Genomic DNA, 13,758 nt, shown 5'->3' with positions numbered 1-13,758 from the left:
GACCTGCAGTTAAACAAAATAAAGTATAAGGGATCTGGTGAGATAAAAAAAATGGAGCATATTTCACAGTAAAGGAAGTAAAGATCTTGGGAGTAAGTCAATGGAGAGAGATACTTTAGCAAATAAAAATATTTTAGCTTGGTGGAAAAGTTTTTACTTATCATATCAGAAAAACACACATATGCTGAATACGTATTTATTAGAAAAAATATATTTAGGGGAATGTATATGCTTCCAACTCAAATGAGAAATGAGTTATTAGCATTTTTTAGCTTCATTTGGGACTCAAAACTGAATCTGGGGAGAAGAGGGATAATTTATAATAAAAAGGAAGAATGTGGCTTAAATTTAAAAAAAAACATTGGTGCACATAACATCTGTGCATTTATTTTGTGTAATAAGAAAGGTAAACAACAGACAAAAAGAAATGGTAGGTAAGACGCTATATGAAGAATACAAAAATGTAAAAAAAACACGAAAAAGAAAAGAAAAAATGACAGGATGGAAGAAAAAGAATATGGCAAAAATGAAATCATGTAAGTTAAAAGTAAATGAAGTTGATGGGAAAAGAAATGAATGGTATACTATGATTTTAGAATTAAAAATGTGTACCCATGGAAGGTATTAAAAGAAGAGGAAAAAAGGCAATACATGACAGAAGAGAAAGGAATTTTCAGGGAATTTTTATAGAGAATTTTATTAGAGGCATTACTAGTGAAAGGGTATATGAAATATAAGGTGACTAAGGCAAGACAATGTGTTGACTGCAATGAAGAAGAAAGAAAACATTGTTTTTTTTTTGGATTGCCATAAGAATAAAGTATTTTGGGAAATGTTTAAAAATTAATATAGATGGGAAGGGTTTACATAGATAAATATGAATATGATATTATATGGGAGGTGTGATAATGTAAATAAATGTGATGTTAATAAATGGGATAAAGTATTGTTTGTGATAATATGGGTGCTGTGGAAAAAAGATGGGAGAATTGGGTATATAACAAGAAAATGGAAGAGAATGATGTAGTGACTGAAATAAGAAGACTATTTTGAAAGAAAAGGTGGGGGGATAGAAGGTAAATATTAAAAAATAATAATGAAGAATAGAACTGTTTAGTGAAGTTCTTTTGAATTGTTAACTTGCCCTTTTTTGTTGATAACTTGTAAATAATGTTAAGTATAATTGTAAAAAAATGAGTGTGTAAATAATTGAATTGTTTATATGACATAAAATGCGTATAAACATTAATAAATTAACCTTACTCTTTTCAATAGGTGCTCTGGTATCTTTTACATCCGCCTGAGCTACCACCAACTCAAGCAGATGGGACCTTGGTTTAACATCTCATCTGAAGGATATCACACTCAAATAGTGTAGTTCCCCCTTATGGTGCACTTCAGAGTAAGTAATAAATCTACTTGGTGTGGGAATAGAACCCATGGGGTTCTGCACCAAAGGTGATTATGATACCTGTTGCACCACTGACTCTGCAATGTTTTGATATTCTTAGTAAATGGTGAAAATAAGTAATTTTTGGCCTTGTCTGGATTATCTACACCATCTAGAGCTGCTCTATTACTTCAGTTTTACAACCATATATATGCTTAATAACACCACGGAGAAGGATTTAGCTGAAAGTCAAAAAAAAAAATAAAAAAGAATTACAGAAATTACTAGCAATCTCATATAGTAAGGTTATATTTTGTAGAACATTTATAAATGAATTATGATTACTATAAGTAAAGTTATGACAGCTGAAAAGTGTATAGCCAGGTGACCTGACCCCCCCAGCCCACCTTAGTAATACACACTAACCCTAATCCTAACAATGCCTCTGAGCCTAACTTACCTTAAAAAATTCTGTAACACTACCACTAATCAGACTAATTAGATGCTAGTGTTATGGAGGGGGTTTAGTGTAAAGACAGCTAAAGGAAAGTGCTTTCTTTTTGCAATCTTTATTATGTTTGCCATTTTCTAACTGCGGTGGTGGTGCTGCGGTAGCGTTGCCTCACAGTAAGACATTGCCCCGTTTGATTCTCAGTTAGAGCATCTTCTGTGTGGCGACATGCGTGAATGAGCGTTCCTTTTTTGAAGGTTGTGCATCAGGCCCGGCAAGTCGGCACGTAAAAATCTACTGCCAATCATTAGCGGACCGGAGTTCTGCTGTGGCTACTCCTAACCGGGAAAAGCCAAAAGACACAACAACAACAACAACATTATGTTTGCCATTTTGAGTTTTTAATAATGTGATTCTTCACTATATTTTGTCGAATGTTTTGTGTTCAACATTATGATATTGTGATCAATCACACCTTAATCATATATGTATACAATGTATATCCACACACCACCTATATGTGCTGTACTGGGTTATTAGATTATCAGTAAAAACCTGATCATATTATGAAGGAATGTAAGTACCTATAGCTCCCCTTTTTGGATTATTTCTATCAACAGTCTCTACATTTATCTTTCTGCTGAATTAAATATTTTAAGTGAGGCTTTTATTGGGGCGGTGGCAATGGTGCAGCGGTTAGTGTTGCCGCCTCACAGCAAGAGGTTCTCTGGTTTGATTCTCAGCTGGGGTGCCCTCTGTGTGGAGTCTGCATGTCCTCCCTGTGGTTGCATGGGTTTCCTCCAGGTGTTCCGGTTTCCTCCCACATCCCAAAGACATGCTGTAGGTGGATTGGACACTTTAAATTGGCCCTAGGCATGAGTGTGTGCATATGTGTCCCTTCTGTGGAAGGTTGGGTAAGACATGGCTGGCAACTTGACACCATAAAACTCCACTGTCAATCATGAGCAGACAGGTGATCCGCTGTGGCGACCCCTAACCGGGAATAAGCTAGAAGAAGAAGTGAGGCTTTTATTAATCATTATTGACCTGACACTTTAACTGTTAAACCTCCCTCATCTCTGAGCATCTAACTGGACTCTTTATTTCCCGAGTAATCCCTTAAGCCCATTCATTTCTGTGTGAGAGACAGTCGAGTACTAGGAATGGTGCAACTGTCTGTAGGATCTGGGTATTTTTATTAAGCACAAATTTCCCCGGTGCACCTGCCCAAAGATGATTATAAGTTTGGTGATCAAAGAGCATTAGTGGCATGTCAAGTATTATCATGAGAGGCAAATCCCATTAGATGGCTTTACACCCCCCCTTGCAGGAAAGCAGTTCCATGTAATGTTTGAAAATGTGTTTTATTTTTGTGTGTCATTCTGTCTCCTTTACACCTTATTTCACATTTTTTTTCAGTTTTGTTTAATCTTTAATGCTTACCAGAGATTCTAGAACAGAGTGAAAAACCAAGGCATGTCCCCCCCACCATCCCTCCTGGGGGGGAGTGAGGGTTACCTTATCATTCCTGTCTCTCTTTTCCTTTCCCACAGGGACAGGCACCCCTCATCCTCCCTAATCAGCTCCTCCAGTACCAGGGTTGCTAATCACACCCCAGATGTTTGGCCATAATCAGAACGTTATCCCTCTATAGTAGTTTTAGAGAGAATAACTATTATGTGTTTTTAAGTTTCAAATAAGGACTCTGGAGAGTTTGTGAGTTCTTGTTTCCCTTTTTATTTTCTTAAGTTATGAAGAAGTTTTCTCATGTTAGTTATTTATAAAATGGAGGAGATATTGGCAGAGAATTTGTTTCTAATTATTATTTTAACTCTCAATCATTCATACACATTGACAATGATGGAAAAGAAAATAATGTGTACTTAAAGTATGTTACTTCAGGATGTGCCAGTCGCAATTAGTGAATATATCATTTGGAGAAAGATTTCTTATATCAACATTTGATGAGACGTTCACGAGTATCCATAAATTTGTTCTGATCTGGGGGTATCTGTTCCTGTTGCATAATACATTTCCTTGTCTAATATTTTAACAGCACACAATACATTCTGAAGTTGATGGTATAATAAGTTACCTAGATCCTTAGACCTTAAAGCAGAAATACTCAAGGAGCTGGTAGACATTATGTACAGAGGGATAGAATTAATGTTTCATTGTATACTCTGTAAATGTATCTCATGATTAGTCACAAGTGTTTCAGCACTGATGGTTAATAATTAGGAATGATAAAGCATTTTCTTTTATAGTGGAAAATAGAAAGAATTATGACTGGGTTACCAGCTGTAACATATTTGTTAATGTATTTGAAAAATAAATTCAAGGAATTCACGTCAAGATCGAAGCTTGAAAGGTGATGTTCTAGAATCCATTCTGAACAAATAGCTATGATTGGAGGTTTGATATTAATTATTTGTACTACACAGAGTTTCAGCTGCCCTGAATGAAATACCACTTACTATTGTAAAAAAAGTGTAGGAGTATGAAGTGTTTTACAGTGCTGAAAACAACACACTTAATGTAATGTTACATAGACTTACTGCTGTCACAGTGAACAAAAGCAGTGCACCTCAGATCAACTGACAGCTTTAAAGGCTGTAAGGCACTTTACTTAGCCACACTTTGTGTGTGTGTGTGGGTGTATGAGTGTGTGGGTGTGTGGGTGTGTGCGTGTGTGTGTGTGTGTGTGTGTGTGTGTGTGTGTGTGTGTGTGTGTGTGTGTGTGTGTGTGTGTGTATACAAGATTGTGTGTAAGTGTGAACTGCATTATAACTTCTGACACATTCTCTGCTGCCAGCTGTGTGTGCTGCCGGTGAAAACCTAATTATACCTGGTGTCAAAATTGCATACCAAATTTTGTTATACAAATTTCTGATCAGAAAAATGCATAACTACCTTATCTTTTTTTGCCAGTTTTGGAGCTTAATCAGTATGCTGTATACACAACAACAAATTATACAGAACTATTGTCTCAACTAATAATAGGATAATATAGTAATATAATACTGAAAAGTACAGTAGAACCTCTGTAAGCTGACCACCCAAGAAACTGTAACAAACTAGTCAATATAAGGAACTAGGCCTGCTGTACTGATACATACATGTACTTTACTTTCTTGTGCAACTTTTATTGGAGAATATCATACAAAATCATACATAATCAAAACACAGTAAAATCATACATACAGTATCATACAAAATCAATACATTTACTGTTTTCTCATGGTTTAATCATTCTTTCTGAAAAAAAGAGTCAGTCTTGGTCTGTTGCCTATTCTTAGTACAAAGGTAAGTGGAGAAAGCACTCTCAACGCTGGCTCCACCACTCAGCATACCTGGGCATTTTTCCACAGCAAATGACTTCAACTGCATTATCAGATGCCTGACATCCTCTTCTTTTGGAGTCTCGGCAATTTCTGTGTCATGCTCACTTGCTTCTTCCACTTCATCAGCAGCTTCATGCACTTTTACGCTGGTCTGTAGTTCGGTCAATATCACTTGGAAAATTGTTTCTGGGTCAGGTTCATTATAGGTTGCCTCCTCATCATCCATTGTAACAAAACCTTCAAAATCTACTCCTTCGAATTCTGCCATGGGAGATGGATTGTCTGATGGAGCCAAAACATTGCGCTCTTAGGTTGTGACAAATTCAGCTTTCTTGAACACTTCTGTATCATTTCTGGTTGAACTTTATTTCAAGCAGAACTGATCCAGAGAACAGCATCCAGAGCGTTAACTGATGCAGTGGATGAAGTCGCTTCCACAGGCAGACCACAGGTTTGTGAGTTAGTAATGACTGACTGCAGGAGCTGGACACATTAGTGCATTTTAAATGTTTCAATGATGCCTTGGTCAAGAGGTTGGATTTTTGAGGTCGTGTTTGGAGGCAGAAATTTCAGTGTCACATTTGTGAGATGATTCACTTGCAGGTGGCCAGAACAGTTGTCTACTTCAGTAGAATAAACCATTTCTTCTTCTTCATTTCTCAATCAATACCCCTTACCCACTCCTCACATAGGGCACCAGTCATCCATGTGCATTTGTTTGATCTTCAAGTGACAGGGAGGTCTTTGGGCTTCAGGTTCTTCAGTGCACATGGCTTTGCTGATTTACCATTCACCAAGGGCTTTAGATTCTCTCTGATTGAGCTAGCGCAAAGCAGAACTGTGAAATGTTCTTTGGAAAGTTTTCCACTCTTACATTTATCATCCTTCATGACAAGGCTCCTGTCAGGCATCGCCTTAAAAGAGAGTCCGCAATTATCAGCATTAAAGATGTCGTCATCTTTAAAGCCTTTGTCAAAGTCCGGGAACCTTTTGACGAACTCTTCTACAACTTCTACTGGAACTTCATTGGATTCACCACACAAGACTTTCTGGGAGATCTCATGTCACAGTTTCAATTTCTCAAGCCAACCACTTGATGCTTGGCAATCTGCCACCTCGAATTCCTGTGTGAATTTTTTAGCAAGTTCTTGGATCATCGGCTTGGAGATACAGGTGTTAACTGCCCTCATTTGTTGGAACCAGCTTAATGTGGCTTTATTGACTTCATCGAGGGAAGTTTTCCTCCTTTTCCACTGTAGGTCTCCACTTTCCTTACCATATCTCTCTAAGTACTCATGTTTATGTTTCTAGATGTTGCTAACTGTGGTCTGCTAACATCAAAATGTTCCGCTGTCTTATTTTCGCTGTTACTTTCCAGAAAATTTAGAAGATCAACTTTTTCCTTCAACATCAGCTCTTTGAGTTCTTTCCTTTGGGCCATCATGTCTCAATTAACTGTAAAATTTTTCAGTGATTGTAGGATTACCTACAATTCAGAAAAGTCCTTCATGCTAAAAAAATCTTCAGCAACACATGATAAACAATAGGATGTTAGGCCTAATCCATAATGTGGTAATAATGAAACTTGAAAAAAAGAACTTAATAGTTTGCATCGGTTTCTTTCCTGTGTGACTCCCCCCTCTTGGGATTAACTACATAAAACAATGTCTACTTTATGCACTGAAGCTGGCTATCTTAACTAAATAATTCCTTCGGGAAGCAAGAAACTGACACCCGACAGCTTTTCTGTTGCAATAGGTGAATTACAACTTAGTTTTTGTAAAGTTTTAAGGCTTAAAAGGTGTATGCACAACATCAGTGAAGTGTTCTGGCCAGTTGCCACTTGATTGGGCAAATGCCTTGAATCAGCCTTACACACATGCGCACACACACACACACACACACACACACACACACACACACACACACACACACACACACACACACACACACACACACACAGTGTTTCAGTTCCAAGCATTTACTGTTTAGATTAGTAAATTTTTGCTTTTACTTTCAGCATAGTCTATATACTAATCACAGCTCTCTCTATAACTCCCAAACAACCCTGTTTGTGTACTTGCAGTGATAATTATTTAAAGTATTCCAGAGTTACTTAGATTAAGCTGTTAGATACTGATATTTTAAGTGTATTACTCACATTAAACTTAGTTTTTCAGCTCTTTCTCTGTGGGGGCCAGGTCTACTCCATTCACTATGCTCACTCCGCTCCCCAACCCCAGGCCAACACCAATACAAATCAACCAGAAATTTGACTAAGTCCCAATCATCCATATTTAATGAAACCCTAGCTAAAGTAAACTGGGAACCCCTCAATTCCCTACCACTTAATGAGGCTGTTGAATTCTTTAACTAGACATCCTAAATAGGCAAGCATCTACCCGCCAAAAACAAATAAAACATAACCATCCAAGCTGGCTCTCAAAATTCACCAAAGAAGTCATGCCCACAAGGGATAAAATTTGGAAATCATAGCAGGAAAACAGACCCCTCAACTCTACTACATTACAAGCAACTCCATTACCAGGCAAAATGTCTAATATCCAGTAATAAAAAAGCCCACTACATCCACCTACAGAGCCAACATAAAAATAATCCCCAAAAATTCTGTTCCTCCACCAACCAACTTTTATACCCAGGCTGTCAAAGCAACCCATCCCCTGACCCATACAAAACCCTACCGAACTTGCCATCCTCTTCAATTCGTACTTCACTGACACCATAGCTAACCTAACCACAACCGTTTCTGCAGTTAACACCACCACCACCAAGACCAAGCTGATGACCAAATCATCCCAAAAAACAATCCTTTCCTCAACTTTAACCTAAACTTCTCCCCCATACCCACTGCCACAATAATAAAAAAAATGTTTTTACTTAAGCTAAAACCCTGTACTCTGGCCCCTGACAATCTATCCCCACACTTCATGCAGCTAGCTGCAAACTCTATAGCTTATCCTATCAGCATACTCATTAACAGATCAATTAAAGAATTCCTTGTCCCAGACATCTGGAAAAAAGCATTCATTCTCCCCTTACACAAAGTCAGCACTAACACAGACACCACAAACATTCGACTTATAGCAATTCTCTCACCCCTCTGTAAAATACTGTAAAAATGCATCCATGCCCAACTCCTCAACCACTTGCTTGCAAACCAAATTCTATCACCCACTCAACATGGTTTCAGACCAGGGCACAGCACCACTACAGCCCTCCTCTCCTTTCTTGATACAGTTAACCGGTCACAAGATTCTGGTAAAATAATCGCTTCACTTTCCTTGACCTCTCCAAAGCATTCAATACCAATTCCTCACTATCCTCCTCTCTAAACTATCCACCCTCCACATTTCTCCACCTAACCTACAGGTGTTTCAATACTATCTCTCCAATAGGCCACCAAATGGCAACAATCTTACTCTCCCTTCCTCAATACTTCCACAGGGATACCCCAAGGCTTCATACTTGGTCCTCTCTTATTTAGCATCTTTATTAACAACTTTTACTCCACTCTCCCACAATGCTCAGTACTCCAGTACGCTGATGACTGTACAATAATATGCATTACAAATTCCAGCTCTGAACTCCAGCAAATCACCCAGAATGCCCTCACCTATACTGACTCTTGGATGCTTAACAATCATCTTGCCTTAAATCTGAAAAAAAAAAAAACTAAACTAGTAATTTTTACCCCTAAGAAAACCACTCCCCTAGATTAAAAAGCTCTTCACTATACAAGCCCGAGACAATACCACTATAGAAATTGTCTCACACACTAAATTACTAGGCATTATTTTAGATGAAAACCTTAACTTTGACCTACACATAAACAATAACATCAAAGAAACACACCAAAAGCTTGGTATGTTCTACAGGCACCAACACTTTTTTAGCCTCTCTACTAGACAAACCCTTGCAACCACCTTTTTATTACCCTCTCTCCTTTATTGTGCCCCTCTCCTCACTAATATCCAAAATTCTACAAAATCCAAACTTGATATGTGTTACTACAGAATAGCAAAATTTGCCACCAAGGCCAAATTCTCGTCCCGCCACTGTTACTCACAGAAACAATTAGGGTGGCTGGAACTCCCCCACCATCTCTCATTCACCAAACTAACTGCAGTGCACAAAATAATCTGCCGACTGTCCTGCACTCTCAACTCGACTTGCCAAATACCAACCCAGCAGGCAACTAAGATCTGAAAATCATCTACTTCTAAAAGTAGAAAAGCCCACCTTACCTGCTGGTCAACTCCTCTACTCCTTCACCATCGCCAACCTATGGTACTCACTTCCACTTTCTATAAGAAACACAGGCAACACCACCACCTTCAAACAAATACGGAAAAATCATCTCAACTCTTCCTGGCTATGCACTTGCTATATAACCTAACCTCCACCTTCTTCTTATATGATAACTAAACTCCTATGCTTTTTGCTACTAGTGACTGATGATACTTTCTCCATATTTAATATTTTTTCATCACTTGCTGATACTGGTACAATAATACTGATTAATATATCTCTGTTTATACCTCTCTGATTGAATGCATCTGGCATTCAACTAAATTCCTGCTTTAATGTATATTTTCTGTATATATTATTGTAATCACACCAACTAGATTCCTGCTTTTATGTATATGTTCTGTATATATTACTGTAATCAAACCAACTAAATTCATGCTTTTATGTATATATTCTGTATATATTACTGTAATCACTATGTGTAACACTCTTTCTACTTCTGTATCAATTAATGTTTATTTTTTTTCTGTATCTATGTTCTTGTCGGAGCTTTTCTCCCCGGGCCTCCACTGAAAATGGGTTCTTTTAGGCCCAATGGACTTTACTGGTAAACAAATGCAATAAAATAAATAAATAAATAAATAAATAAATAAATAAATACATAAATAAATAACTTCTATTAAAGTACAAATAATACAACTAAGGGATAAAGCCCACACCTTCCACCTCTTGGTGTACAGTGGACTTAATTGGTCAAGTTATAGAGGAGAAGTTAATATTGTGTGTCACAGTCCAAGTGGTCAAGATACAATTTACAGAGGTGGTCAATATAGAGAGGTTGGTCTTCTGTTGAGTAGATGTTGTGCATGTCCGATCTATAAAAATTAGGTCAACTTAAGGAGGTGGTCAATGTCGGGAGGTGGTCAACTATGGAGGTTCTGCTGTAACTGCTCACTAGTAGAAACTTAACAAGTGCAGGAGCTAACCAAAAGGCACCTAAGAGGATTTTCCAGCAAGTTCTTTAAAGCACAGGTTAGTTGTATAAAAAATAATTACACTGACATTCCTTAAATACAGCTGTGGCTCAGTAGCTGGTGTACCCATCTAGGAAATAGAGTGGTGCACCACCATGGAAGTTAATCTACATGGATGTACAGAGCACAGTAAGTTATAAATATAAAATGAATCACATAGTATCACAAAAGCATTTCACAGTGCAGATCACACCCTCATTACTAAGTCTGGAAAGAAGGTTGCCACTCATCAGCAGGGAGTTCTTAACAAGTGCAGGACATAAACCAAAGAAAATCTAGACAATTGTCCATAAGCTCCTTAAAACATGGCAAAAGTACTTGAAATTTATACATCAAGAGTTCACTAAATATTGCATGGGTGGGTACATTTTCACCTAGGCTGTAGAAAGCAGTATAATTTGAAGAAATAACATTAGTTACACAGTTACACACACACACACACACACACACACACACACACACACACACACACACACACACACACACACATATACACATGCGTGCATGCACATACACACATGCTTGTGTACACACATTGTACACACATGCACAAATGGACAAGAAAAGTACATAGCATGTGTGAATGAAGTTTGGAAGGAAATGGTTTTATATTGTGAATTCATCATTAATGAAATAATTTATCTTTTCTGGGGTGTTTTATAGCCCTTATATAAAAGGCATTAAAAGTCAAACGAAACAGCAGCCTATGGTTAGGCCACAACTATAACCAGTAAAATGAAATGAAAAAAACATCCAGGGAAAGCGGAGCATTCTGTTGTGCTTTTATTCCAACTTGCAGAACAACTCAACAGGCAATAAAAGTGTTTACTAACCTTAATGGTTCCAGTATCTGTTGTGCTTATGCATTTAGGAGAAATGTGTTCACATTAGCCTATGTATTATCTGAAGTACAGTGGCTGTACGCTGCTTAACCAAATCCTTGAATGGGGGTCTTTAATAAAGGAACTTGTGACACAGAAGATGTTCTGCTTTATTCTCTGACCTCTAGATTATCTGTTCGGTTTTCAAGAATGGACACATACATGCTTGCTCTGTACTTCCTTAAGATGCATACATATCTTGGGCTTTTCTGGTGTCGTGTGCAGTGTTGGAGCTCATTACCTTCTAACAACACAGATCTGAGACTGCATTTCTACCATTTAGAGACAATCTTGTATAGAGCGTTCTGCCTTTTATGGTAAATCTGTAAATTTATTATAAATCTGTGGAATTGTGCATCTTAAACATTTGAAAATAGATTCAGAATTTATCCTTAATGCACCATGTGCACTGGAAGCAGGCAGATGTGTGTCATGGCTTGCTCAGACGGAGGGAAACAAGTGGACTGTTATATATTTGACAGGAAATCATGCCCAGCACTGATGTGTACTCATTATGGAGGCAGATAATGGATAGGAGAGTGAGAGGCTGAAGTCTGTGAGGCAGTAAGAAGGCAGCTGAGGGTGTTAGAGGATGGGAAGTGAATGGAGAACTGGTTTTAAAATAAAAATGCAAATTGTGGTTTACAAGCTAAGTAAAAGGAACAACTGGTATTCACCTGAACACTGATAACTATATATATAAATGACTCATTGCATGAATAACTGCAATGATAGTTAATGGTTTTAAAGGGACTGTAGTGACAAATAAATAAAATGCTTATAATATATATTTCTGTACAGTGATAAATAATAATGCACTTTCACATTTAGAAGGCAGCAAAGAGCATTCATCATAAGCATTTGGACATGCACATTGTTTTAGCTTCAGTACTCAACATGAAGCATGTAAATTAGGTAAATAGAGTGACAGCTGCTTTAGCTTATTAAGTGATCTGTCCATCTTAATGGTCACAGCTATAATACAAGCAATACATGAGACAGGTAAGAGAGCTGTAAGGGTATGGTTTAGCATAGAAAAGGTGGTAAGTAAACAAGGCGAAGAGGCAGTACAACAAGCCATTGTACTTCAAGTATCATGTTTCAGCAACAGGAAGCAGAAACATGGAAGTCAAAGCATCATCATATAACAGAGATGGAGGTAATATAGAAGGATATTTAGTTCAGGAGGAATTATGAACTTGTCTTTCAGAATCGTAACTACTGCCAGGTTAGCAAAGGCTGAACCAGAAATGTAAAAAGGCTAGATGGATTATAAATAAGTTTTGACTCAAAATCTGTTATCATATGTACCCGATAATGTAAGACTTCCTCCTTTCTCCTTGACTTTTTCTGGTGGAGCTCTTCTTCTAAACATTTCTTCTGGACAGAGAGCTTCATCATCTCCTCTTGCAAAGGGATCAACTTTTTCTTCATATTTTGTGCCTCCTCTTGTGCATGTATTAGAGCAGTTTCAGAAATTTCTCTCCTTTTTAGAAGTCGTATCAAATGGGGCTCATAGTAATTTTCAACAGTTTGTAGGTTTTCCTGCAAAAAATTTTCAAAATTTATTGATAGTCTCCTACAGTCAGACAAGTCTTGACTCCAGCGAACATTCTGGGCCTTTGCTAGACGATACATCAGCATGTCCTGCTGTTGTTCACAGACCTCTTTCAATTTCACAAGTTCTTCTTCAAGTCTGTGAGCTTCCTGCTGTAGCTCATCATAGGTTATGGCAAACTGAGCAATATCATGTCTTTCAGTTTCAAGTTCATACTGACAACCTATACATTCTCTGGTTGCCTTGAACAGCAGTCGCTTTACTATTCTAATTTCTTCTTTCAGGGCTTCACACTCTAGTTCAACTTTTGCTTTCATTTTATGAGCTGCAAGAAGTTCCTCACGTACATTTTTGAGTCCCTGATAAGTGGGTTCCTTTAGCAGAACAATTTGTTGAATTAGGTCATCTTTCTCAGTTTGGAGATGCTCTACTCTGTCTATACAAAGTTGAAAGTGTTGACCCGTTTCTTCCAGTAGATCCAGGGTACCAGGAACCACATGTGAAAATATCTCTTGAACATCATCCATTTCATACTGGAAAATAGAGTTTGTGCTTTGGTCGTCATTCATTTCTAATCTGCAAACAAAATGTACTTTTCATTACTCAGAATGGTATTCAGATATAGGCAAGATGCATAAAATATGATTATTTTTCATGAATATTTTACACTATCCTTTCTAGTAAAGCATGTCTGTATTTCAAAGACCGTGTAAGATTCACAGTTGTGTATAAATTTAACATCTTTAAACAGAAGAAAATGATCCGTAAGCTTATCAAGATGAGACCAAAGCAAAAAAACAGTGATACTAACAGCAATTACTCTAATAGTGC

The 13,758-nt window shown here is 37.6% G+C and overlaps 1 protein-coding gene across 1 annotated transcript in view; it reads right to left on the bottom strand.

Moving 5' to 3' along the window:
• The window catches only part of SYNC (syncoilin, intermediate filament protein), a 372,167-nt gene that overhangs the window by 293,807 nt on the left and 64,602 nt on the right, over positions 1–13,758 (bottom strand). The window contains exon 2 of the mRNA XM_044059938.1: positions 12,681–13,503. Coding sequence (XP_043915873.1) covers positions 12,681–13,496 — 816 coding nt within the window. The 5' untranslated portion in view covers positions 13,497–13,503. The remainder of the gene's footprint in view (positions 1–12,680; positions 13,504–13,758) is intronic.

This window comes from Protopterus annectens, chromosome 1.part2, assembly GCF_019279795.1.
Source record: "Protopterus annectens isolate FY-2018-M chromosome 1.part2, PAN1.0, whole genome shotgun sequence".
NCBI lineage: Eukaryota > Metazoa > Chordata > Ceratodontiformes > Protopteridae > Protopterus > Protopterus annectens.
Note: the sequence above shows the minus strand (reverse complement) of the source record. Positions and strands in the feature narration are given on the sequence as shown.